Below are 25,414 nucleotides of genomic sequence, written 5' to 3' on the forward strand. Positions count from 1 at the left end.
CATAAAGCAGACACCGCCCGGGCAGTTCCCCAAAGCAAGGCGCTGCCGGCAAGGCACCCCGCGCTGTGTGGCCGCTCAATCCCCTTGCCTGCAGCAGAGGAGGGAACCGAGAGGCGGGAGAAACCGGGAGAGCGGGAACGCGGGAGCGGGAAGGCTGGCGTCTTGCTCACACGGAAACTCTGGCCCCTGCCAAGAGGTCTCTATTTTGGCAATCCAATTATTCAAGTCATAGGGGAGTGTGTGTGTGTGTGTGTGTGTGTGTGTGTGTGTGTGTGTGTCCGTCCGCGCGCGCGCGTGTTTTACACTAGTGAGTGTGTGTTTTACCAAGGCGCCTGGCCCCAGAGGCGCTGGGGGCCGCCCGATCAATCTGGCAGCCCTGCCGCTTCGCGGTCTGACCTCCCGCCCTCGAGCACCGAGCGCTGAGGGGGCCTTCTGTCACCATCGGCCCCGCCACGGAACCCCCGGGGCCCGGGGCGCGGGAAAATCGGCCCCCCACCCCCGACTTGGGAATTCGATTCCGTTTCTAACCCTGGCTCAGAAGCCCGGGTTCCCCAACACACACGCGGTGGGGCGAGGCAAGGGCGGGACTCAACACGCCGCGGCTCTCCCACCATTCCCTGGGCCCCCAAGCCCTACACTCCGGGGCCCCAGCGTCCCCGATCCCGCCTTCAGGCAAACTTTTCGAGGTCCCCGAAAGCTCGAAGAACCGGCGCCATCGACGTACCTGAGGCCGGGTGGGCTCGGTTGCAGGGCTGGGGTCAGTCGCTCCAGTCCCCTCCCCGCTCCAGGGGCCCAGCCGAGGGTCCCCAGCGGCCCCCACCCTGCCCCCAGCCCGCCTACTCCCCTCGGAAGCAGGGCCGGGCCAGTGGCGCCGGGACCTCGGCGCCGGCGAAAGGAGAAGTGGAAGTTGAGCGCGGCGCCCGGTCGGTCCCCGCAGCCGCCGGGGCCACCGTCCCCCTCCCTCCTTCCCTCCCTCTTTCCTCCCTGCCCGCCTGCCCCCGCGGCCCTGCGCCCGTGACTCACCTCGGCGCCGGGGCAGGCTGGTCCGGGCGGGCGAGGCGCAGGGCTCTCCCACACGTCGCGCCGCCAATGGCAAGTTGGAGGGCGAGATGCAAATACCAGGTGAGACGGCGGCGCCCCTGATAAAACGACTCCGGGGGGCGGGGTGGAGTGCGGGGGGGGCCGGGTGGCCGCCGGGGAGGGCCACGCCGAGGGAGGGGGCGGCGGGGGCGCCCGGGGAGGGGGCGCGAGCCAGCGGAGACCTGCACTGAGACACCCGAGCGAAAGGGGAAATTGCACTAGAGACACACGTCCCCGCAGGCGGCGGCTAGGGCGGGCGCGAAGGAGGCAGGGCGGGAGGGAGGGAAGAGCCGGAGGGAGGGACCGACGGGAGGGACCGCGGGCGGGCGGGCGGGGTGGGTGAGGGAGCGAGGGAGGGACGAGGCGTCTTGGTGGAAACAGCGCCCCTCCACCCCCGGCCCGCCGCGGTCGCCAGCACGGCAGGGGGAGCCGTGCCAGGGGCCCGCGCGGCCTCTCCTTCCCCTCACGGCTCGCTCGCCCCCGGGGACCGCGAGAGCAGGGACCCTGCAGAGCCCACGTCGCGCGCCCCTTTCTTGGCCCGCGCCCGTCATTCCCCGGCACGCGGCGGGGTCGGGGCTCCTGGCGCCCTGTCGGGGCCCTTCCCGCCGGGAAGCCCCCACACAATGCCTCGGAGAGAAATCTCTTCTCCGGGGACCCTGGATGGCTATGTCCAGCCCCCTCGGCCTCCACACGCCACTGGCTTGACGCCTTTGGCCCACACCCTTGCACTCCAGAGTATTGAGCGCCTGCTGTGTGCGGACCTGGCGGGAGGGCGGGCGGAGCGCGTGGTGAGGCCAGGAAATGCCCAGAGGATACAATTCGGGAGCTATATGCCAAACACTGCAGAATCCTGGGCCAAATGCATCATCCTCGCTTGGAATGACTGGAGGGCTTGGAGGACTTCTTAGGGAAGTGGAGCCTAGGGCTCCTGGTGGGGGAGACCCGGCAGACAGGAATCAGGGTGGGGAGGCTGGGGCGGGGGGGCGGGGGGGTGCGAGACTGCCACAGCAGGTGCAAAGGCAGCCAGATTGGGGTCCTGGGAAAAAGCTCATGCCCCCTTCTCTCCAAAGACAAGCTGCCCTGCTTGAGGCATCCCAGTCTCCCATCCTGTCTCCCCCTTTCCCTCTCTTCTGGCCTGCCTGGAATCCATACAAACCCCCACATCCCAACCTGGTCCCACATTGAGGAGGCTCTAGGAGGAAGATGGCTGGAAATAGTCACGTCTTATGGTTCTACATGGTCTGGAAGAGGGGCTCATCCATGCCTCAGCCCTGGCAGCTCCTTGGCAGAAAGCAGGAAAGCTGAAGGGGCCCTCTGAGGGGCAAGTGTGGCCAAAGGGCCCGAAGTTCAGGGATCTGCCCAACCACCAGCATCTACCTGCTTCCCCAGCCTTGGGAAAGGATGGTCCCTGGCACAGGACTGGGGGGGGGGGGGGGACAAGAATGGTGGTGGATGATGGCTGTGAAGGCAGCTGCAGATCATAAGTTTCCAGGGAAAAGCCAAGGGGCTGAACTGGGGCACTGACCCTTGAGATCTCTTGGCGACTGATAGCCAAGGCCCTGAAATAAGCACCAAGAGCAGATTTTCTTTTTTTTTCCTCTCTTTTCTAAGTGGCCATGCTTTCTCCACGGGATTCCTGATCTTGGAGCCACACCATTCTCTGCTGGCCTCTTGTCCCTGAGGCACCCCTCTTGAAACTGTGGTAGCTATCCCTAAACCCTCTTTATCTTGACCTTGAGACTCACTGATGGACACAAACACACATACTCTTCCATTCTGCTAAGAGTTCAGTGGTCTCTAACGTCAGACAGACCTGGTTTCCTACTTCAGCTGCATCACTTAACAACTGTGTGTCTTTGCGCAAGTCACTTAAACTCTCTGAGCCTCACTTTCCTTATTTTTAAGTTGGGGATAATAAGAGCCTACATCCAAAGGCTGTGGTGGGGGATGCCTGGGTGGCTCAGCAGTTGATCCTCTGCCTTTGTCTCAGGGCCTGATCCCGGAGACCTGGGATCAAGCATGGGGCTCTCTGCGTGGAGCCTGCTTCTCCTCCCTCTTCCTATGCCTCTGCCTCTCTCTGTGTGTCTCTCATGAATAAATAAATAAAATCTTAAAAAAAAAAAAAACACGGGCAGCCAGGGTGGATCAGCGGTTTAGCACCGCCTTCAGCCCAGGGCGTGATCCTAGAGACCCAGGATGGAGTCCCGCATTCGGCTTCCTGCATGGAGCCTGCTTCTCCCTCTCCCTGCGTCTCTGCCTCTCTCTGTGTCTCTCATGAATAAATAAATAAAATTTTTTAAAAAGTCTGTGGTGATTGGACACCTGGGTGGCTCAGTGGCTTAGGCATCCGACTCTTCATTTTCGCTCAGGTCATGGGATCAAGCCTCTGCCCCTCCCCACTTCTCCCTCTCTAAAAAAAGAAAGTAAGTAAGAAAGAAAGAAAAGAAGAAAAGAAAAGAAAAGAAAAAGAAAAAAGCTGTGATGATGAATGAATGAGATAACCTATGTTTTTGGCAGTGGCACCTGGTGCCTAGTAAGCCCTCAATCGATGTTAGCTACCTTCAGTGGTATCTTCAACCTCATTTCAACTTTTCTCAACCCCAGCTTTTGGAGAAAGTCTGATAAGGCTAGGCCAGAAGCTGCTGAGGACTTAACGGTGGATCCCTCCTAAGAGTGTTTGTGGTTTAAACCAGAGCTGAAGCCTAAGGCATGGAAAAAGCAGAGGAGAGATCTTCCTCTTGGAAAGGGCAGGGAGAGAGGGCAAGCACTGCGCTGACCAATTAACCACTAACAGTGACTGGCCCGGATACCCGCCAATGACCTGGAGCCCACCTGTGGGAATCTCATAGGTTCCCACCTTCCCCAGCCACCGGGAACTAAACACAGCCCTAGGATCTGGGAGTCACAGCCAAAGCAAACCCCACCCCCCTTGACGGAAATCTTGTGCTGACTTCCCCATGGGGAGCCACGGGCCACAGGAGTGACTTTCCTGGCTCAAGGCTCCAGGTCAGCCAGGCTGCCCTTCCCAATGACCTTGCTGCTCCCCAGCCTGCCAGCCCTTCCCCACCTAGCTCCTTGCTCTTCCATTTACCCATTGAGTGAGCCCCAGCCAGGTGGGGCCAGCAGACTGAGATCACTCCCCCAGAAGACAGCCAAGCTGTCTCTGCCAATGGCTCATTCCCTGACTTGGCAGGAATTCCCCTTCTCGAGTTGCCCACGGATGCCCAGGCTGCACCATCCATGGTGCACTCTAAGCCTCTTGCCTTCCAGTCTTCCTCCACCCCCACTCTCCAACTCGGATTCAGTCCTCTCAAGCCTCAGAACCTGGGTCCTTCCAAGAGTGACAAGCAGGGGGCCTCCTGGCTTCCTGGCTGCCCATGGCCCGTGCAGAGTCAGGTCGCTGCTTCTGTATTCAACATGCCTTTCCACCTTGGCAGTTTTCTCAGGCCCTCTTTTTCCCCTCTTTCAAGCAGCACCTATATTCTTCTGCAAATCACCCCAGGTTCTTTAGAGACAAGGTGGCCAGTTGCTTCCCCCTCCCTTAACCCCTTGGCCTCAACGAATTCTATTCAAACCTGTGGCTAGAACAAAATACCACAGTGCCACAGCTTCTATAGCCATGGCCCTTACTTTGCACCACAGACACAGGCTAGGAAAGTCTACCCATGAATCAGACTTTCAGAATGAGAAGCATATTCAAAAGCCAGAAGAGAAGTTATAGTTTAAAAGAAATCCTCCCATCTGTAAAGCTGAGAAGCCCCCTATAATCCTTTCTGTACAAACAGCAACCATTCCTCTGATACGTTCAATAGTTCCAGATTTGCCTCTATTGGGTTTGCATGACAAGGCCCTAGAAAGCTCCAAATGACAGACAGAAATCTCTACATCCCAGGTTGTGGCTGAGCATCATAAAGAGTATTTGTTCTAAAAAGATTGTTGAGAAAAAAATAATAAAAAAACCAATAAGATTGTTGGGTAGCTGCAAAGGATAAGAATTCTTTGCGATAAGTTATACCAAAGTGCTCCTTCCCTGGATGGCAGTCGCTTGCCCAGGTCCACATGAGGACTGGAGGTTAACAGGGGTGGGAGTGGGGTGTGCCCAGGCCAGAGCACAGGCATGCAGATGCGAAGGTGTAGTTGGGAGCAACTTCCCTGATCATGACTTTTATCTGCCCAGCCACCTTCCTTTGCTGAGTCTCTTGGAAAGCCACTTGGTCTCCCCACCCCCACCCCACGCTGCTCTCGTTAAAATGGAGAGTTATTCATTTCCCCTCCAGGCCTTTGCTGGGACACACTTTGGCACCATAATATCCCCTAAAAAACTTCAGAGGACCATCGGGTTTCACTTTTCTGAGGGCTGGATGGCAGTTCAGGGGTCTGCCTGGAGTGAGAGGACAACCTGACTTTCAGGTGCTGTGGGCCTTGAGTCAGTGCTTCATATGTCCATCCTGGGGAGTGCTGCTGGGAATGTTTGGGAAACCAGAAGGGCCCTTCAGGCCAGCCCTCTAGGGTTGGTGGGAGATTTTTGAGATGGGGTGGGGAGGAGGAGGGACCGGATCATTTGGTTCATTTGCCAAAACCAGGAAGAAGTGGCTTCCGGCAGACTTCAGCAAATGAGGGCAAGTCCCCCAACATCTAATCCTACTGGCCCCTAGTCCCTATCTTGGAGTGAGGGATCAGCTTGGGAAAGTCCCTGGGACCAGATCCAAGGGCAAGCACTTATTCAGGGGCACCTATCACAGGCAGAGTGGCATCCAGTGTTTGAGGGGCACTGTCCAGTGGAGCCAGATTTAGGTCTTCAACCTCTGCCATCTGCTAGTCCAACACCTATCTTGTGTGGCTGGCAGCCCCACTGTGCTCCACAGCCTTGTGGAGATTCCAAGTGACTGACACTCTAAAGGGGCTTCCCCTCACAACATTCAGGAAAAAAACAAGTGGGCCTAAGGGGACCTTGGCCTAAGGGGCTGCTGCTAAGGGCCAGAGACTGGGATGGGGGCACAGAGGGATGTCATAATATAAAGGCCTCTCTTTTTTTATTTTAAATATTTTATTTATTTATTCATGAGGCACACACACACACACACACACAGAGACAGAGAGAGAGGGAGAGAGAGAGGGAGAGAGAGAGGCACAGACTCAGGTAGAAGGAGAAGCAGGCTCCATGCAGGGAGCCCCACGCAGGACTTGATCCTGGGTCTCCAGGATCACACCCTGGGCTGAAGGCAGGCACTAAACCGCTGAGCCACCCAGGGATCCCCTAAAGGCCTTTCTTGAACAGGGCACCAAGTGATTTCTGTGGCCCCTTGAGTGTGCTGGGGGACAGGGAGCAGGCATTCATCAAGCTGGGTGTTCCTTTCTCAGTTGGAGAGGAGGCTCAGGGGAGTGGATGAGGCACCAGTCTCAACCCTTGGGGTGATGCATATTATAAACATGGTGAATGGCGCCCCCTAGAGTTGTGCTCAGAGGTGGCAGTCCTGACAGACCCAGGAGGGGTGGGAAGGGGTGCTGGATGGAAAGGGAGATCAGGAAGGGTGGAGACTGGGACCCCAGAGTGGGGGCACCAGGCCCGACTCCAGAGAGTCTGGGGATGAAATGGAGGAGTGGGGAGAGGCTGTGAAGGGGGCTGGTTAGCCAGAATCTCACCCACTGCACATCCTGCCTAGGGGCGGTTCTGGGCTGAGGTCTGTATCAGGAGGGAGCCATTCTGCTCTTTCAGGATCGCCCCCTCCCACAGGGAGGCAAGGACAAGCCAGAGATGTGCACCAGACAGAGACCCAGTAGGAAGCCAGCCATGAAACTTCCCCACCCTGCCATCACAACGGGGGTTGTTGTTGTTGTTTCATCCAGAAAAATACAACATTTAATGTCTATAAAGGTGCAGTATGAGTCATTTCGCGGAATGTCTAGGCCCCTTCGTTGGCAGCAAACAAACTTTCCAGCCTTCTTTTGAGGAAGCCATCCAACTCGGGCTGCTGCTGCTGGTCTGTGTGTGTCTGTGTGTGTTTGCGCGCGCGTGCGCGTGTGTCTGTGTGTGGGACGAGTCTCTGTAGGGCCTTGCCTGCCCATGTGTGTGTCCGTGTGAGCCTCTCAGACGTGAGTGAGGGTGCAAGCATGGCTAGGAGGGGGGTTGTGTGTGTGTGCGCGCGCGCATGCACGTGTGTGAGCTTGACTCTCGGAGGGGAGTGGCGAGTCCCCTCCTGCGTGCGTGTGTGTCTGTGGAGGGCGTGCGCATGTGTGTGTGTCTGCGAGGCAGCGTGGTATGTGAGCCTGTGCGTCCGAGGGTGTCTACGTGTACATTTTTTCCTCATCACTGCCAAATTATCTTCCCATCTCTCCCCTCACAGAGCGAAGGGCTGGCCGAGGGAGGCTAGCGATCCAAAAGGGGGGCAGCTGGGGAGGAGAGAGGGCCTGGACGCAAAGCAAAGCAATTCCACTCGGCAGCGGAGGAAAGTGTCAGCCAAGGATGAAACTGAAACCGAGGCACCAGCGCTCTGGGATCGGCCGGGGCTTCGGTTCCTCCCCTCCCTCCCCCTCCCCCGCCCCCTCCAGCGGCCGTGGGCATTAGTCAGCCAGAAATTCCCATCCCCACAGCCTCCACTCGGGGTTGAGGCAGTGAGGCCGGCCTAGAAATTGGCCTGTGGCTAGCACGTGACCCCATTAGCGCCCATTATCACATTAACACAAATTAGTATATCAGCTCCTCTCCCGGTCACCTAGCGGGGCGCAGGGCCAGGCCAGAGGGAGAGGCCGCGGCTCAGGCCTTGTTCCCAGAGGAGAAGCCAGCTCGAGGGCGTCGAGACAGTGGGCAGGCCCGGACCGCCACGGGTCACGTTAGGGCCATAAAGAGGGGCTGGGGACCTCAGGTTTGACAATACAATCCCTTTTCTCAGGTCGTGCTCTGGGAGGAGACACCTTGGGGAGGGGGTTGGTGGAAAGGAGGGGGTTTCCAGGAATAGCTGGGCACCGCCCTGTAGGAAGGAGGCCCGGGCTCTGAGGTCTGGGCGGGAGACAGACGGTATTTCTCCTGGCACACAGTGAACACAGTGAAACGTTTAGGATCCTTTGGTGTTTTTTTTTTTACCCCTTTCCTCTTCGTTATGGAAAATCCTAAGGATAACTTTCTCAGATGGTTTTGCACATCTTGAAAGCCGGGGAGCTGGACTGATAGAGAAGACGCACCCGGAACACTAGCAGAGGGCATAGCCCTGATGTCTTGGCACGAGACACACTCTACCCATATATTTACATGTGAAGTTGTATCATGGGAATAGCCAGGGGAGCCTCTGGAAAGGATGAGGCTGGAGCCCCCAACAACTTTTTTTTTCAGCTTAAAGTTGTCTGGCCACAGGTTATTTTTGTGCCTTGATACTCTCAATATGTTAACTAAAGAGCCACCACATAACCATGAACCAACATGGGAAGGTCAGCAGCATCACGACTTCTAGAGCTCAGGGCCTGCAAAGAGGTAGAACACAAGGGTCCATCTACTGAGAACAAAGTTGCAAGTTTGAGCCCCAAAGGGGCCTCTTAGCTTTTTTCTTCTATAGCTGCCAAAGACTGGATTGACCCACGCGGAATCCCTAAGGCTCGCCCTACCTCCAGCCCAAAGCTGAACCCCTGCCCCTCACCTAGGCTGAGCCCAGGCCCCAGACTGCACCCCAGCCCCAGCCCCAGCCCCAGCCCGTCCCTGTGCAGGAGATGCATTCTGGGTCTCCGGGGGGCCAGGCTAGAGAGTTCAGGGAAACCCACCCCCAACGCCCGAGACGCGACTCAAAGTTTCCATTCTACTGCCCGCGGGTCAAGAGTGCCATCCGCGGAGAGGAAAGACAGCCCCTAAACCACAATCCCTTTGCCGAAGGTGAGCGCCCTAAGCTCTGCGGGACCCGGGAAGTGGCCGCGGGGACTAACTATTAAGAAGCACGCGGGAGCCAGCCCCATGCCGCGGTGCTAGCGCAGCAGGTCGGGACTCCGGACTCTCCCGCCACTTGGGTGGGAGCACGGGATCCGAGAGGCAGTGGAGGTTCTGGCGGCCCCTCCCTCCTCTCTCTGGCCGCCTGAACCCCACCCCCGACCCCGCCCCGCCCCGCCCCGCGCCCTCTGGGCTCGCGCGCCTTCCAAACCCGGGATCGCAGCTGGGGCCGAGCTCCACCCCCGACCCCCAGCGGTGCGCCCAGGGCTCCTCTGCAGCGCCACCTGCAGGCGGAACGCGCGCTGCACGACGTCTCGGGCCAAGGCGGGAACTGGCGACCGCGAGGGTGGAGGAGGAGAGGAGAGAGGTCGTCTCCTCTGCCCAGAGCTTTCCTGGCCCCGGCGTGGGCCTCCCGTCCCCGCCCCAGCCCCCCGAGCGACCTGGCCAGGTCCCGAGCTCTTGCCCGCGCCCTGCCTGGCGCAGGCGGCCAGGGGCTCCGACCTTCCACTCCTGCTGCTGCACTCTGAGCGGCCTTCTGCCCCGGGCGCCTCTTCTCGGGAAGCAATGAAGTCACACTGAGCTAGCTCCGCTGACTCATGAGAATCCTCCCCCATCCCCGGCACACCCCTTGAAACTTCCCCCTCAGTCCCTTCTTTCCTTCTCCCCCGCCCCTTCTTCCAGTCCTGTCAGAAGAGCATGGGAGGACTCCCGGGGAGGATTCAGTGGGGCAGCTGGGAGATGGCGGGAGAGGGTCATCTCACCGAGACCTCTGCGCTTCAGTCTCAGCCCGGCCACTCCGCGCCTTTCTGGGGCGCATAGGGAATGCTGGGGGAGCTGCGTGTTTGCAGCCTCCGGCAAAACTCCCAGCAAAGTGTTTTTTTTTGCAATTATCCACTTCACAACAGGGCAAGCCTGCTGAGACGAGGGCATCTGGGGGCCTCCTTCCCTCCTCAAGGGCCAGGAAGTTCACCTGGTAGCTGAGGTCTCTTTGGAACCTCCTGTTGGAATGAACAGACCAGCTCCAAGGACATTCACCACCAAAGGGACAAGTGTAGAGTGCTCTGAGCCTTGTGCTGCCCTCCACTCCTGCATTAAGTCAAGCTGATCTCCTGAAAGGTCACTGTGGCCCTTCCTCCTAAGACTTGGTACTGGCCCAGGGGCACCTGGGTGGCTCAGTGGTTGAGCCTCTACCTTTGGCTCTGGTCCTGATCCCCACATCCCAGGATCCTGGGATCCAACTCCCACATCAGGCTCCCAGCAGAAAGCCTGCTTCTCCCTCTACCTATGTCTGTCTTTCTCTGTGTGTCTCTCATGAATAAATAAAATCTTAAAAAAAAAATAAAAACTTGGTAGGGGCCCAGCCCAGGCTGAGGTGGGAGTGACTCTGAGACCAAGGATTCCCTGTTTGTAGCACTCCTCTCCTCCCCCTACCCCTATTGTGCCACTAGTTTGAGGACTTCCATTAGGGTAGAAGACCAGAATCCCATTCCAGTTGCTTGGGATATTAGTCTCAACCAGGTGGCCAGGCATTTCAGGGCCTGGTCAGGGTAGGCTTCATGCTGGAGGGGTTCTGCTGGCCTCCTCTGAAACACCTGAAGCTCCCCTTTCCCTCTGGAGGGGCAGTGATCCTTTAAAAAAATTTTTTAAAGACTTTATTCATTTAATTGTCAGAAAGAGAGCCGACACAAGCAGGCAGAGCAGCAGGCAGATGGAGAAGCAGGTTCCCCGAAAAGCAAGGAGCCAGATGCAGGACTCCATCTCCCAGACCCTATCTCCCAGACCTGGGATCATGACCTGAATGGCAGGCAGATGCCCAACTGACTGAGCCACCCAGGGGTTCCAAGGGCAGTGATCCATAAGCATTCTTGTCCACCCAGCAAATCATGATGCTGGATTTTCTTTCCTTCCCTGTATACAGTTCCCAGCTGTCTCTATGGTAAGAGCTGGGTGGTAAAGCTTGCAAGCTTCCTGGCTTGCTTGTTACTGCACTTCAGGGCAAGGTTCTGCCAAGGCCATAACCGGTGTAAAATGGCTATGGACCAAGAGCAAAGTGGATGTACAGGCTGGTCTAGGGGATCAGGGCTTATGTGGCATGAGAGGTGGCATTGTGAGCTCCTCTGTCAGCATCAAGGTGACAGCTGCCCTGGGTTATGGTGGCTATCCACCCGCCAGCTCTGCAGGGTGTGTTTGTTAGGGACTGGGAGCCATTAAATGGTTGGGTAGGGATGTATGTGCTAAGATCACTGCTAAGAACAGTCCCATCATAAAGCCTTTCTGGGGACATTCTGGGCTTGAAGCCAACATTTGTAAGGGGCTGAAGGATGCCACCTTTCATGGATCCCAGTTTTGAGGCTGTCAACCTCTCCGTGGAGAGCAAATAAAGCAAGATGCAATTCCTAGGAGTTGTAGGGGTTCTGGTTATAACTTGCTGAGTCAAAAGAGAATCACAAGTCATAAACTAAAAAACCACACCAAAAAAACCAAACCTGTAAATCTAGTTGAGCTAAAGGGACAGCAGAGGCCATGTGGGAGACATTTGCCAAGAGCTTTGAGTCCATTTAGCGTCTGCTCTAGACCTTAGAAATGAAAGGCAACTGAGTCCAATGCAAGGTGAGTACCTGTAGAAGTACTGAGAGATTTTTCCATACACAGGAGGTTAAAACTGAGGGTGGAGGGATAATCTAGTCTGTTCTCCTCATTTTACAGATGAAGCTATAGAGACCTAGGTAAGTAGCTGCCCTGGGCTATCCAGGCTCAAACAGCAGAGCTGAGATTCAAATCCAGGGGTCCACTTTCCACTGCACTCTACTGCTTGAGAGGAAAAAAAATATGGGCAGAGAGCACTTACTGGCACCTGAGGAAGACACATAGGGAGAAGGAAAACAAGCGGGGGAGACTGCAGAGATTCTGAGAGGAAAGAAGGAAAATGAAGGGGCTGAGGAAAAGTGAAGAGAAAGAGGTATAATCTCTTCAGGCAAGAAGAACATTAGCTGCATCCTCTGTAATAAGCTTATCATACATGTTCACTTAAGCATAAACATATTCATGTTTTGTTCAAAGAGACGACAAGATACAACCATAGGATGGAGTGATTTGGTCGGTGAAAGAAAAGCCTAGACTAGATAGAAGCAGAACAATGGAGCAATCCTGAAGCTCCGACTTGAACTCACACGTCATACTCCTAGCACTGGTGCTGCCCATCCTGTGTCCACCACTAGGTTATACGGCCATGAGGGCAGGGACTATACATTACTCACCCTCTTATCTCTAGGGCCTATCGTACCGTGGCATGCAGTAACTGTGCAGCACATGTTTGCTAGCTGACCAGTAAATCCATTTATGAGTTGGTGTGTTTATAAATTCAACGCCCATGTTTGGTGCTCTTCCAGAAGCATCTCTGTGTTGAGTAGCAAGTGCCCAAGGCATCGCAGTAGGTAGGAACTTGCCCAGGAAGCCCGGCACCTCTGTCCACAGACAGCAGATGCGACTCCTGGGCTTTTCCCAAGTGACACACAGCCCCAAGTGACCTTGGGGGCTCCACTGGGACATCTTGGGGCAGGTACAAGATGAGGAAAAATTCAGGAGGGTCTCTTCCTGGTGGCTTCTGGCAGGTATTTTGGCTTTTTGTCTCCAAATTGCCAATGCCCACCAGCCAAAGAGCAGTGGGATGCTCCTGGTCTTGGACAAGTTATGTTTAATGCTCACTGCTGTGATGGGGAATGCACAACATGGGGAACCACAGAGCGGGGCAGAAGGGTACTAGGAAGGATTTATTAGAAGATTTGGGCCAGGCTGGGTGACTGGGGGGAGGGTTGAAGGAAGCAGGGCTTTGCTTTGGATTGCACGCAGTTAAGAAGCACGAAAAATCCAACGATTGGATGCCTTATTCAATAAATTTTATCCTATAGGAGGGCAGACTAGAGTGAAGCAAAAGCTGTAATTGGTAAAGAAGTAGCAATCGGGATCCCTGGGTGGCGCAGCGGTTTGGTGCCTGCCTTTGGCCCAGGGCGCGATCCTGGAGATCCGTGATCGAATCCCACATCAGGCTCCCGGTACATGGAGCCTGCTTCTCCCTCTGCCTGTGTCTCTGCCTCTCTCTCTCTCTCTCTCTCTCTCTCTCTGTGACTATCATAAATAAATAAAAATGTAAAAAAAAAAAGTAGCAATCGCTCACATCAGACAGTATGGGGGGTTGGGTGTTGGTCATTTCTGTGGTTTGGTCAACGTTCATGTTTTTGCCTGTATTCACACATGATGATGAAGTGGTCTTGTTTCCGTCTGCATCCACCATGGTCAGAATGGCCTCATATGAAGCAAATGTCTTGCGAGTGTGTTTACATTAAACAGAATATCCGGACCTAATGGTGAGTGCCAGGCCCATTTGTCGTAATGCCACTGCCTCGCCACCAGTCCCAGGCCCACCCACCTCCGGATGTCAGGGGCTGCATTTCTCTTTCTCAAAATATCCATTTTGAGATGATTCCTGTTTTCCAACCAGGGCTTGGCAGTCCAGTATCTAAATGTTAGACCCTCCCTGTACTCTGACCCAGTCACACCCATCTGTAGAACCAGCCAGGCAAGGGAACGTCATCACTGGCTTGGGCTGTGTGTCTCTGTGTGGTTTTGTGTACATGTGTCTGTGCCTGCCAGAAATTCCCTGATAAGTTGGCAAAGAGGCCAGAAGCGGTTCTACTTCACCTCTGGGCCCAGTAGGACTTCCCCTCTGCCTGGAGAGCGAGGTACTAGGATGGAGTTCTAACAATCTCCAGGGAAGTAAGGGTGCCCAGCCTTAGGTGGGGTCAGGGAAGGACAGGAGGGGATATCACAGCAGCCAAACTTTAGAGGAGTGGGAAAGGGAAGGGGTAATGGTGGAAGGGAGGGGGGAGTTCTTTTGTATAAATGGGTCTCCAGAGAAGCTGCGAACTTTCCTTCAAGGAAGCAGCCTTGCAGTAGGTCACCATGAATCCTCGCCCCTACCCCTTTCTCCTCCAAGCCTCGTCTCCTAAATGGGCCCTCTTGATTAGAACAACAACCAATCACATATGTTGACCTCATCCTCCACTAAGAGGCTTACTGTGCCTCTTTTCCAGACAAACATGCTTTCCTCACTCAGGTCCATCTCTCCAGCTAAAGTATGAGGACATCTCCCGGGTACCTTACAGGTGGCCAGGCAAAGGCCAGGACCACCATGATGTGGTGCTGAAGTGCCATCAGAGATCCTTGGCAAAGTGGCAAAGCAAAGTAAAATTGAAGTCAGGCAGGTGGGCTCCAAACACCAGTGTTTTGGCAGAGCCTCAGCCCTTCTCTGCAGGGCATGAGGAGCTGTGTTCTGCACTGTGCTGTGGCCCAGCTACTCACAGGCCAGCTATCAAGAGTCAGAATTCAACTGGTACTGCTCCTCATCTGTATGGTTAGAAATAGGTCCCTGCAATCCTTGGGGGCCTGGACAGAACAAATGCATCGTGGGTATATGTGGTGAGTCTTGGCAGTGGGTGAAGTGATAGGGGTGGGGGTCTGATAACCTGGATTAGAGAGAACAGAGGTTACAGGGTAGAGGGTCACTTTTGCAGTAAGCCCTGTTATCTACATTGTCCAACCAAGCAACCAGGGACTTGTTCAGGACTCTGCCAGGATTCAGGGGGATGGGGCATGCTGTCCTCCTTCTGAGAAAAAAGAAAAGTCTCTGTTCTGGGATATGTTACTATCAATTTAGGGAGTGAACACTAATAATGCAGAGAATGACTTAATGAACAACAATCAAGCTCAAAGGTAATAGGTACAATTGGGAGTTCAGAGATGAAATCATGCACGGGTGCTAAGCCAACTGGTACCGTGTTACCAAGTGCGATTTCATCTAAGCAGGATGGGTAGGTAAAAGGGAATGGGGATGAGCATGTGAAGATGTGAAGAGCATGAACCTAAGTGTAAAGGTGTCTACCAAATGTGTATGTGTGCACACGCATGTGTGTATGTTGTGGGAAAGGAGGCTGGGTGGGATGGGGGCAGAGTGGGCTGAGATCAGGAGCTCTATGGAGGACTTTGGACTTGGTATGGTTGGTGACAAGGAGTCACTATACGTTCCTCAGTGGGGGGTGGGGGTGGGAATGTGGCTGGGAAGACGTGGACCAAGGGACACTTCAGGAAGTGATCTAGCAGCAATAGTTGACGAAGGACAGTTGCGCTGGCTGGTCTCCATCCTTGGTGTGTCCACAGTATTTTGTCTTTTTGTGGACACATCCTACTGTATTATACTCCTGTGTACACGTGTCTGCCTTCCTCAGCTGATGCCAGGAGTTCCTGAAGTGGTCATGTTTCCTCCATCTTACTGTTCTGACATCTACCTGACTCACACTAGGCACTCAATGAACACTGACTAGGTGAGTAAGTCATTTCATTTTACTTAACTGAATTACAATGACACTCCATACAAGGATAACAACTGTCAAAAAATTGGACGAAATTGCACAGAACACTAAAAAAAAAGACACATCACAATTTGATCTTTTTAAATCTTTGATTTGTGAAGCGCTTCAGGATCTTAGAACTACCACCATCTTTGTAAGTAGTGATTATTACTGTAGAATAATTCCTATTTCATAGGATGCTAGGTGAGTTTTCTACATATGGATTTGGGTGTGCCACGCATCAGATCCTATTTCACTAAACCTGTATACATATAGTTAAGAATCTGTCCTAGTGCAGCAGATTCTTTTTTTAAGATACTATTTTTAAATAATCTCTACACCCAACATGGGGCTTGAACTCGACTCTGAGACCAAGAGTTGCATGCTTTTCTGATTGAGCCAGCCAGGCACCCCAAGATTTGATTTTTTTAAAAGGTTTTATTTATTTATTCATGAAAGACACAGAGAGAGAGAGGCAGAGACACAGGCAGAGGGAGAAGCAGGCTCCATGCAGGGAGCCCGATGTGGGACTCAATCCCGGGTCTCCAGGATCACGCCCTGGGCCAAAGGCAGGCGCTAAACCGCTGAGCCATCCAGGGATCCCGCCAAGATTTGATTTTTAAAAGTAATTTGAGATGTAAAAAATAAGTTGATTTATGAAACTCTGACTTCTGTTCTCAGGAAATCATCTGTACAGCAAGGCTTGTCTATAAGCCTATTATGTAAAAGGAGTTAGGGGAGAGCGAATTTCTAGTTTGAGGGGCAGTGCATGGAGGGATTGAGACGGGAGTTCAGAGATCATGATCCCTCAAGGAGTCTGTCTCCAGGTCTAGCCATGAATCACCAGGTCTCTGAACCCTTGTTTCTTTTGCAGTAAGTGACCTTTTTGACCCCTCGTGGGTCCAAGCCAGTTCTGAACAGGACGACAGGAATTGTTCTGGGTAAAGCAGAGTCTATTCCATGTTTATGTGTTCGCTCATTCAACAATGGATGGGGCAAGAGAGACATTCAGGGAACTGAAATAGTTGAGAGTGTGGAGCAGGGACGACAAAGCTGAGAAAAATCATGCACTTGCTAGTAGCTCCGGTGTGCTTGCCCGCTAATATGCACAGCTCTCCTCCCTTCACCCACCCGTTCCCTCTCAAAGAGAACAGAATTTAATTTAGAAGAATCAGGTTTTATTTAGTGATGTGAACATTAAGAATTTGCCTACATGGTTGAAATATTCACAAAGGACTTTGCCATTCACACTCATACATACAGAGGGAGTCTGCTGAATAAAAAATGCTCCTTTACTCATCCAAGCTGCCATCAAGGACAGCAGGGAGTTTGCCTGTTCTGCTGGGGGCTTCAGTCTTCATGAATGTTGAACAGTTTGGCTACTTCGTTGAGATCTTCGTGTTGCTCACCATCCTTAATGATCTGAGGAAGAGAGTGACAAGGGGTCACTGACTCACTTTGCGTGCACTAGGGCTGGCCTGCACAATGGGGCAGCCCAGGCCAGCCCCCGCATTGCACCGGGAGGAATCTGTGTGAACAGCTTTGTCAACCCCAAGTGAGTGCATACCAACTCCTGAGCCACCCAGCCAAGTCCTGCGTGAAAAAGAAATGCTCCTGAGCCAAGGCTACACCTTTGTTCTGCTCAGGCACAGTCTGACCCAGGTGGACAATGCATAGCAGGGCACCCGCTGAAGTCCCAGGTGCATACTCTGGCCCGTGCTTCCCATCTTCCTCCAGGAGCCCTGGCAGGTACCCACCTTCCTTGCTATTGGCATTCGGTTGAAGATGTTCCACAGCACAATCCCCACCACCACTTTATCCCTGAGGTAGAAGATGACACCTTTGCCGTAGTCTTCCCCTTGGGCAGGGGTCTGGGGGACTGCAGGATTGCTGGGAGGAACAGCAATTTCTGAGGCCTCAGACTCTGTCTCACTCTCTGAGCGGATACCAGTCCCTGTGGCCAACCCCCAAAACAAACAAAATCAAAACACAACAAAGTCAGTTACGAACTTAGGAAATTCTAGCAGGCAAATATCTTTTGACACCTGCTTCAAGCTGCTCCTAGAGGATTTGTTTTTTATGCTCCCCTCAGTAAACACTGGCCTTCAGCTCCTCTCCATTGACAAAGCCAACAAAAGCTCTTCCTTGCTGACTCTGGGGCACTGGGTCTAGTCTGACCCAAAACTTCCCCTATTATCTCATTTTAAATTTATGCTATTAATGATTTCCTGGTATCTGGATTTCTTCAGACTGAAGAAGACTTGCTTTTGTCCTCTGAGAAACATTCTAGAGCTGCACAGTCCTGTACAGTAGCCACTAGCCACAAACAGCTTTTCTAATTAAAATTAGTTAAAAATTAATTAAAATTTAATCTATTTTAACCAAAATTAAATAAAGTATAAAATCCAGTTCCTCACTTGCACTAGCCACATTTCAAGTGCGAAACAGCCACATACAGCTAGTGGCTAATGTATTGGGCAGAGCAGAAATAAAACACTGCCATTAGAGAAGAAAGGTCTATTGGACAGTGCTGCTAGAGAGGCACTCTGGCCAAAGCAGGAGAGGGCGCTTCCATATGGGAAAACCACAGTAGAGGTGTCTCCTCCTGGGGAGGGAGCATGTTGTCCTTTGAGAACCACCAGGCTGCAAATAATACTATCCGGTGTACAGAGTAGTGATCCGGAGTTTATAAGTCTCTGGGTCCCTCTCCTGGATCTGATTCTCCAGAGAGGGCTGAATGAAGGAGTAGGTGTATGTCATCCACCTGGAGTACATGGAAAAAGGACCTATATGTCCATATAATATCCTGCTCTCTCCTTCCTAAAGGACAGCCTGTTCTCAAAAAGCCTCTGACAAGAGGACACAAAGGTTAAATAACTTCAGCTAGGGTCATGGAAGGGAGAGAGAGCAGGTCTAAGAGTTAATGAAAGAGATGTATGTGGGAGAGAAATTCATTCCATGAGAGGTGCCTCCCATCTAAAGAAAACCCGGTGGGAAGATGTGACAAATGGAATTACAGGCAGCTCAAGAATCACTCAGCCCAGTTCTTCACCACCCAGGTCCCATGGAGGATAGAAGGTCCTACACTAAGGTTCTCAGGCCTAAACTAAGGTTCCTGCGATTAGTGGGAAGTAAATAAGAATGATAAAAAATATAAAAATCTTAAAAGTTCAGGTTTTCTGCAGTGCACAGGGCATCCCGGTCCCTAGAGGCACACTGAGCAAGAGTGGCTGAACTCACTACCGTCCAGAGGCGAGGACGAACACCCACATCTGAGTCTCCATACTCACCAGGGTAGCCTGATTTTGCTAGCTCTCAGACCACAAAGGAGTGTGGACTTCGGGCTGGGTTTATTTTAAAGCACAACATGAAGAAAGGCTTTCACAGACACTCTGGCCAATACAGAAAACCCTTGTTTGGGAGGACTTGGACCACTGTTTCTCAGCACTCTTCCAAGGGAAGCAATTGGCTTTCCTTACCTGACTGCTCTGTGGCAGATTTGGGGTTGTCTTGTGCAGTTGCTTTTGCGAACACACCAACTGTGGGCAAACTACTGTCCACAAGACCAATAGCTTCATAGCCAACATCGGGACCCAAGTCACTCCTAAGGAAGGAGAGAGAGAGAAGAGGGTGTTCTGTCAAGGGACTGCAAAGAATGACACGGTGCTGTATTTTAATTTTGTCTAAGACACCACATTTTGGGTTGTGCCAACCAAAGAATTTGGTATGTGCAACAAGAGAAACGCCAAACCGATCAGTCAGCTTGCTGGGGCATCTGGGGACAACTGGGAGAAAGCATTATTATCCCAAAGCAGCTTCTATTTTCCTTTCCTTCTATTTTTCTATTATACATACATATCCATACAACGATCTACACTTGCTTAAATGTAGCCACACTTTTACCCCATACCATACTTGGAGAGTGATGGGTTCTTCAACTTTACTATTTCCTACCTTCCTTTATGTCATCCTAAAACTGCGTTTTTGAAGCTTTAACGAGTATTCCATACTTATGGAATTCACAATCTGAGATATTTTAAAGCTTCGTTAATGGACAGTATTTCCTCTGAGCCTTCATTTTTCAAGATTAGAATGCCTCTATCTACTTGGTTGTTTCAACTGTTCTTGGAAACTTTTCCTATCAGCATCACACTATTCTTAATATGCCAGCAACTTCAAGAGTACTTGTGGCACAGACACCATGGTTTTGTAATCATGTGAGGCCACTACTCGTGGTTTTGTTTCTGGTACTCTACCTTTTGTCCTCATTTAATTAAGTGATTAAAATTTGAGTATAATTAACACACCACGTTACAGTAATTTCAAATGTACAACTTAGTGATTTGATGAGTTTATGTATTATGCTGTGTTCACACAAGCATAGCTACCATTTGTCCCCTTACAACACTATTAGAATATCATCGACTAAATTCCTTATGCTCTGCTTTTTATTCCAGTGTTGTCATTTCTTGACCACAGAAGCTCATTGGACTGGTGTCTTCAGGGAATGGTGTACAATAACTTCTTGGATTCTGCTCCTGTGACCTAACTGCTAACTCTATAGCTATGGACTATTTTTTTTCCTAACTGTATTCTTATATGTGTTGACCCTGAAATCCATCTGTTATGTTTCTGCTGCCCACTCACAAAACTGTGTGTGATTGTCCTAAAATGTATTCTCACCAGCTGAGAATTTCCTCAACTGAAACTGCTTAGAGGCTTCTGAAACCTTGAAGTTTTTTATGTATCCCATCTTTCAAAGTAACAAGATGAGAGTGTGTCGAATAAGGCCAATCCCAGTACTCAGGAACATCCATTGGTAACTTTTTGTTATCCAAGTGTCTATATGTGCCTGACTTTGAACTGCTGATCTTAAGGACATATGGGTAGGCTGCCTTTTTTTTTCTTTTCTTTTTTTTTTAATTTTTTTATTTATTTATGATAGCCACACAGAGAGAGAGAGAGAGAGGCAGAGACATAGGCAGAGGGAGAAGCAGGCTCCATGCACCGGGAGCCCGACGTGGGATTTGATCCCAGGTCTCCAGGATCGTGCCCCGGGCCAAAGGCAGGCGCTAAACCGCTGCGCCACCCAGGGATCCCTGCCTTTTTTTTTCTTAAAGTAATCCCTACACCTAACATGGGGCTCAAACTCATGACCCTGAGATCAAGAGTCTCATGGTTCCAGTGACTGAGATAGCCAGGCACCCCTGGGCTTCCTTTTTTTGTCAGTATGTTGTGCTCATTAGGGTTAGCACTAAAGAACAAATAAAAAATATGCTGCCATTTATAGCTAAGAGTACATGTTTGTATCACCTACTGTAGCTCAAATTCTGAGCTATTTTATCAGAAGTGTTGATGCCATCTACACTCATTCACCCAGTCTAATTTATGCCAGGTGAGGCCTTTTACCAGAAGGCTGCTTGGGTGGAAAATGCATGGAAAAATGGAATCTCTCCCTCTTCTGCATGAAGCTAATTGGCCCACATGGAAAGGAAACTAACTGAGTTCCATTAATTCTATGTTCTAAGCAGCTGAGTCCACAAGGTACAAAACTATTACCAGAACATTGACTGATGCCAATATGGCTTAGCAGCTCCAGTCATATTTTCTCCAGCCAATCTTCCACTCACGACAGCATGATCATGATGCTCTACTCGCCTCCTACCCAACTTTATATCGTAGAAGCATGCAGCATCTCCTGCCTTTGGAAACAAATACATTACATGAGCACACGATAAAAAAGCAAACTAAAGACAGAATATATATTTTGAGGGCTCAAAAAAAAAAACCTTGTATTGTTAACAAATTAGTGTTTTCCATTTATAGGCCAGAATCGCACCTACGCTATTAAAAAAAAGTTGTGATTCCATCAAAAAAAACCAAAACTATTCTATGCTAACCCCCCCAAAACAAAAAACCATTCTATGTTTCCACAAAGTGAAGCTAAATCTTTTATGCTGCAGCTCACACCTATTTCTGCTCTCATTCTGCCCTTAGCAGAGACCAAATATTTAACAACCATGATTTGCAGAATATTTTTTCCTGTGCATGGAAACCATTTTAGGTGTGAGACCTAGAAATCTTTCCCAAGATACGATTTTCTTTCAGTCAATTCAGTATCTATTCGTTCATTCACCAAATATATGGAGAACTTATTTCTGTACAAAGTACATACTGTCTGGGTGGCTGAGACAAACCTGGCCCCCCACAAAGAGCATAAAATCTAGTGGAGGAAGATGCAGTGTCATTCCTCACTATAGTGCAATGCAAACCAGCAGGGTGTCATGGGACAGGTACAGATGAAGTGAGATCAGGGTTTCAAGCAGAGAGAGAGAAAGCGAGCGAGCCTTGGCTTGAAGGTGAACAAGGCCAACTTCACTGAGGATGTGGCATGTGAGTGCTCTAAACCTTTGTGGTTATTCAGACTCCCCCAAAGCAACCTAGAAATCCAATGTGTGAGCAATGGTGAAGCAAACTATGAAATCTATGTGGTGGACTATTATACAGTTATCAGACCACAGAATCTGAAGCAACATGGAAAATACATGAGAATGGTAAGTAAGAACAAGGATACAAATGTTTATATATAGCACATTTATCATGACCAACTACAACAGGGAAAAAAACCCTATGCACAAGAAAACGAAGGGAAGGAAATACACCAACATATTGGTGGTTGCTATAGGTGATTTCCTTCCTTTTCCATTCTTGTCTGTGTTTTCCACGTCGAGCACATATTGCTTTTTTATCGTTTATTTTAGAGAGGTGAGGAGAGGGGCAGAGGGAGAGAGAATCCCAAGCAGACTCCCTGCTGAGCACAGAGAAATCAAGAGTTGGACTCCCAATCAACTGAGCCACTCAGGCGCCTGTGCATTTGCTTTTATAATAAGTTTTAAAAAATTCAGTACACTTTAGGGGTACCTGGGTGGCTCAGTTGGTTAAGTGTCTAACTCGTGATTTCAGCTCAGGTCATGATCTCAGGGTCCTGGGATGGAGCCCCTAGGTGGACTCTGCACTCAGAAGTGGGGAATCTCCTTGGGATTCTTTCTCTCTGCCCCTCCCCCTGCTCACACACACTCTTTCTCTAAAATAAATAAATATATATATTTTAAAATCCAGTACACTTTATCTTTAAAAAAAAAAAAAGCTTTAAGGGAAAAATACCCTTCAAAGTTTCTATGTCCTTAGTTGCAGAGTCCATAATCAAACACAATACACTTGTAATGATCTAACAATGGGGAAATTACCTCATGGTTCCTACATACTATAGTCTTGTTTGTGTCATAACGGATTTTTTTAAAACAGCTAAAAATAGTGCTCAAAGATAATGAAAACAGAGTAATTTTCCCTTCTAGAAACTGTTCTAAAACTGCCTCATTCTCCATTCCCTGGGCTCACTTTCGGGCAAAAGGAAGAGCAGATCAATCTGAAAGTTGGGCACATGTCCATCAGGGGAATGCCGATGGTGGCTGCCAACCGTAAAACGGGAAGAACTCTATTTCTGTAGGCACACACATTGTTCATTTCCTTTTCCACTAGCTTGTGGCATGAGGCCATACCTGATCTTGTAAATCAAGTAGTTGGATTTCTGTTCTTTACCCTTGGCCTCCAAACATTCTGACTCTATTTGGGCAAGGTGCTGATGAGCTTTCACACACTACCGGGCAGATGTGCTCATGGGCTGGGGACAAGGAACCATCCCTGCCCGTGCTATAGCACACTTACCACCCAGATGTTGGAACGTGCTTGGAGCTCTGCATTTACTCGGAAGCCACCAAAATCAGAGTCTATCTCTAGTCCACCAGTCTTGGCCAACTCAACATTGGGCTCCAGGCCCACAGCTGCCACTATGTGGTCAGTTTCTACCTGAGGGGGAAAAAAAGGGTAATTCAGCTAATTACCACAGTTTTCATGTATGTCTATCGACATAGCAACTGCATATTATTTTACTAAGAATTGGACCTTTAAAAACAAATCACTGATTAACTTACATAACCCTGGTAAACAGATTTAATGTTCTACTTTATAAAGATCCTCTGAACACAAACATACCCCACATCATCAGAACAGAAATCTGCCACCCTTGTAAGATCTCAAAAATCTGTGATATAGACAGGAAGGGGAAAGTAGTTCACAGGTGTCTACTCTGGCTCTCATCATTCTTATTTTTTTTTGTTTTTTTTTATAAATTTATTTTTTATTGGTGTTCAATTTGCCAACATGTAGAATAACACCCAGTGCTCATCCCATCAAGTGCCCACCTCAGTGCCCATCACCCAGTCACCCCCACCCCCCGCCCACCTCCCCTTCCACCACCCCTAGTTCATTTCCCAGAGTTAGGAGTCTTTCCTGTTCTGTCTCCCTTTCTGATATTTCCCACTCATTTTTTCTCCTTTCCTCTTTATTCCGTTTCATTACTTTTTATATTCCCCAAATGAATGAGACCATATGTTTGTCCTTCTCTGATTGACTTATTTCACTCAGCATAATACCCTCCAGTTCCATCCACTTTGAAGCAAATGGTGGGTATTTGTCATTTCTAATGGCTGAGTAATATTCCATTGTATACATAGACCACATCTTCTTTATCCATTCATCTTTCGATGGACACCGAGTCTCCTTCCACAGTTTGGCTATCGTGGACATTGCTGCTATAAACATCAGGGCGCAGGTGTCCCGGCATTTCATTGCATCTGTATCTTTGGGGTAAATCCCCAGCAGTGCAACATTCTTATTTTAATGGAGGGAACAGTTCATTCAGAAAATTATGACAGGCTAATGGTGGCTGCCATGAAAACTGTCTACTGTTATCAAATGAAGGAGTAAGAATGAGAAAGGGGAGGGCAGACCTGGAAGGTCTGGCAGCCCATCTTCCCCTCCTTACCTTCCGGCCGTCTTTCAACTTGATGAGTAACCTGCCACCGCTGACTCCAACTGATTGCACAATAGCATTGGGAAGCACTTTAACCCCCTCTGTGAAGGCAAATAAGACCTGGGGCTGAGCCTGTGAGCACCTCCCCTTCATGACAAGTAGGGAAGCTGACTAAAGGCACCCCATCATAAAACCAGTAATCATCAGTACACAGGCAGCCTCAGAGAACTGTAAGAACTTACACCCACAGCTCATTTCCAGTACTTCTGGGAATTTGGTGCATCAGATGCAGAACACCTACATGAACTTGGCTGAGCAGAGAATGGTGGAAATATTTCATCTGCCAGGTGATATGGCATATGTCAAGGGAGTTCCCACAGAAGCCAACTTTGCATTAGGCCTAACTCAAAGGAAAGAGTGGCAGCATATGGAAAGAAGTCTCTCTACCTCGTCTGACTTTTTCTGTGGTCCAGTTGCTGAGGTATTCAGGGAGGATCTTTCCCATATTTCCTTTCTCAGGAAAGAGTTGAATCACTTCTGTACCCAAAGCTCGAGCTGGGAAGAAGAAATAGAGTAGGTACAACAGGAGGCAAAAGCCAATCCTGGGAAGATAGGAGGAGAAGTGAAGGAGCAGCAGGTAGTCATTCACTACACATAGGACAATGCTGTGACCCAGGCCAGACCTCCTGTTTTTGGGGCACTGGGGCACGAGGACACCAACAGGGCAAACACAACAGGTGCCAGATCTGTCGTCCCTGGATTTAACTACACACCATGAACTGAGTGCATTATACCCAGGTGTCAGCTCAGGCTCACACATGTGCTTTGTGATCTCTGAAGAGGAAGCACCCTCCTGAGAAGACACCCTGATTTCACACAGCTGAAAACTAACATTAAGGAAAACGGTTGCCATGAAACATTCAAACTGGAACACAAAGATCTGCCGAACTGGGAACCATCATGTATCTGAAGAAAGTCTTTTATAGGGAAGAGGAGTTCAGATATACATACAATTCTGTAGTCTACGTTGCCCTCCCCTTACCATCTTAATAACTCACTTTCCTTTATATTTTCTTTTTTTTAAAGATTTTTAAAAGAGATTTATCTATCAGATGCTTATTGGGCTGAGCCACCCAGGTGCCCCTGAAG

General features: G+C 50.5%; 2 protein-coding genes across 5 annotated transcripts in view; both read right to left on the reverse strand.

Annotated features, from left to right (window-relative positions):
- The window catches only part of ELF4 (E74 like ETS transcription factor 4), a 48,817-nt gene extending 39,284 nt beyond the window's left edge, over positions 1-9,533 (reverse strand). The window contains exon 1 of one of the 3 annotated variants that reach the window (XM_025431369.3): positions 9,491-9,533. The gene's annotated coding sequence lies outside the window, so the exon portion shown is untranslated. Of the gene's footprint in view, positions 1-724; positions 919-1,023; positions 1,305-9,490 lie in introns of those variants that run through there. The other 2 variants (XM_025431366.3, XM_025431368.3) reach the window with 2 other exon arrangements.
- Positions 9,534-16,549: 7,016 nt separating this feature from the next.
- The window catches only part of AIFM1 (apoptosis inducing factor mitochondria associated 1), a 32,523-nt gene continuing 23,658 nt past the window's right edge, over positions 16,550-25,414 (reverse strand). For both annotated transcript variants that reach the window (XM_025431302.3, XM_025431303.3), the window contains exons 10-16: positions 24,713-24,820; positions 24,278-24,366; positions 23,119-23,259; positions 20,953-21,095; positions 18,873-18,997; positions 17,151-17,347; positions 16,550-16,815 (exon numbers count right to left, since the gene is read on the reverse strand). In XM_025431302.3, the coding sequence (XP_025287087.1) occupies positions 16,744-16,815; positions 17,151-17,347; positions 18,873-18,997; positions 20,953-21,095; positions 23,119-23,259; positions 24,278-24,366; positions 24,713-24,820 (875 nt within the window). In that variant the 3' untranslated portion in view covers positions 16,550-16,743. The remainder of the gene's footprint in view (positions 16,816-17,150; positions 17,348-18,872; positions 18,998-20,952; positions 21,096-23,118; positions 23,260-24,277; positions 24,367-24,712; positions 24,821-25,414) is intronic.

The sequence above is a fragment of the Canis lupus genome, chromosome X (assembly GCF_003254725.2).
Source record: "Canis lupus dingo isolate Sandy chromosome X, ASM325472v2, whole genome shotgun sequence".
Classification (NCBI taxonomy): Eukaryota; Metazoa; Chordata; class Mammalia; order Carnivora; family Canidae; genus Canis; species Canis lupus.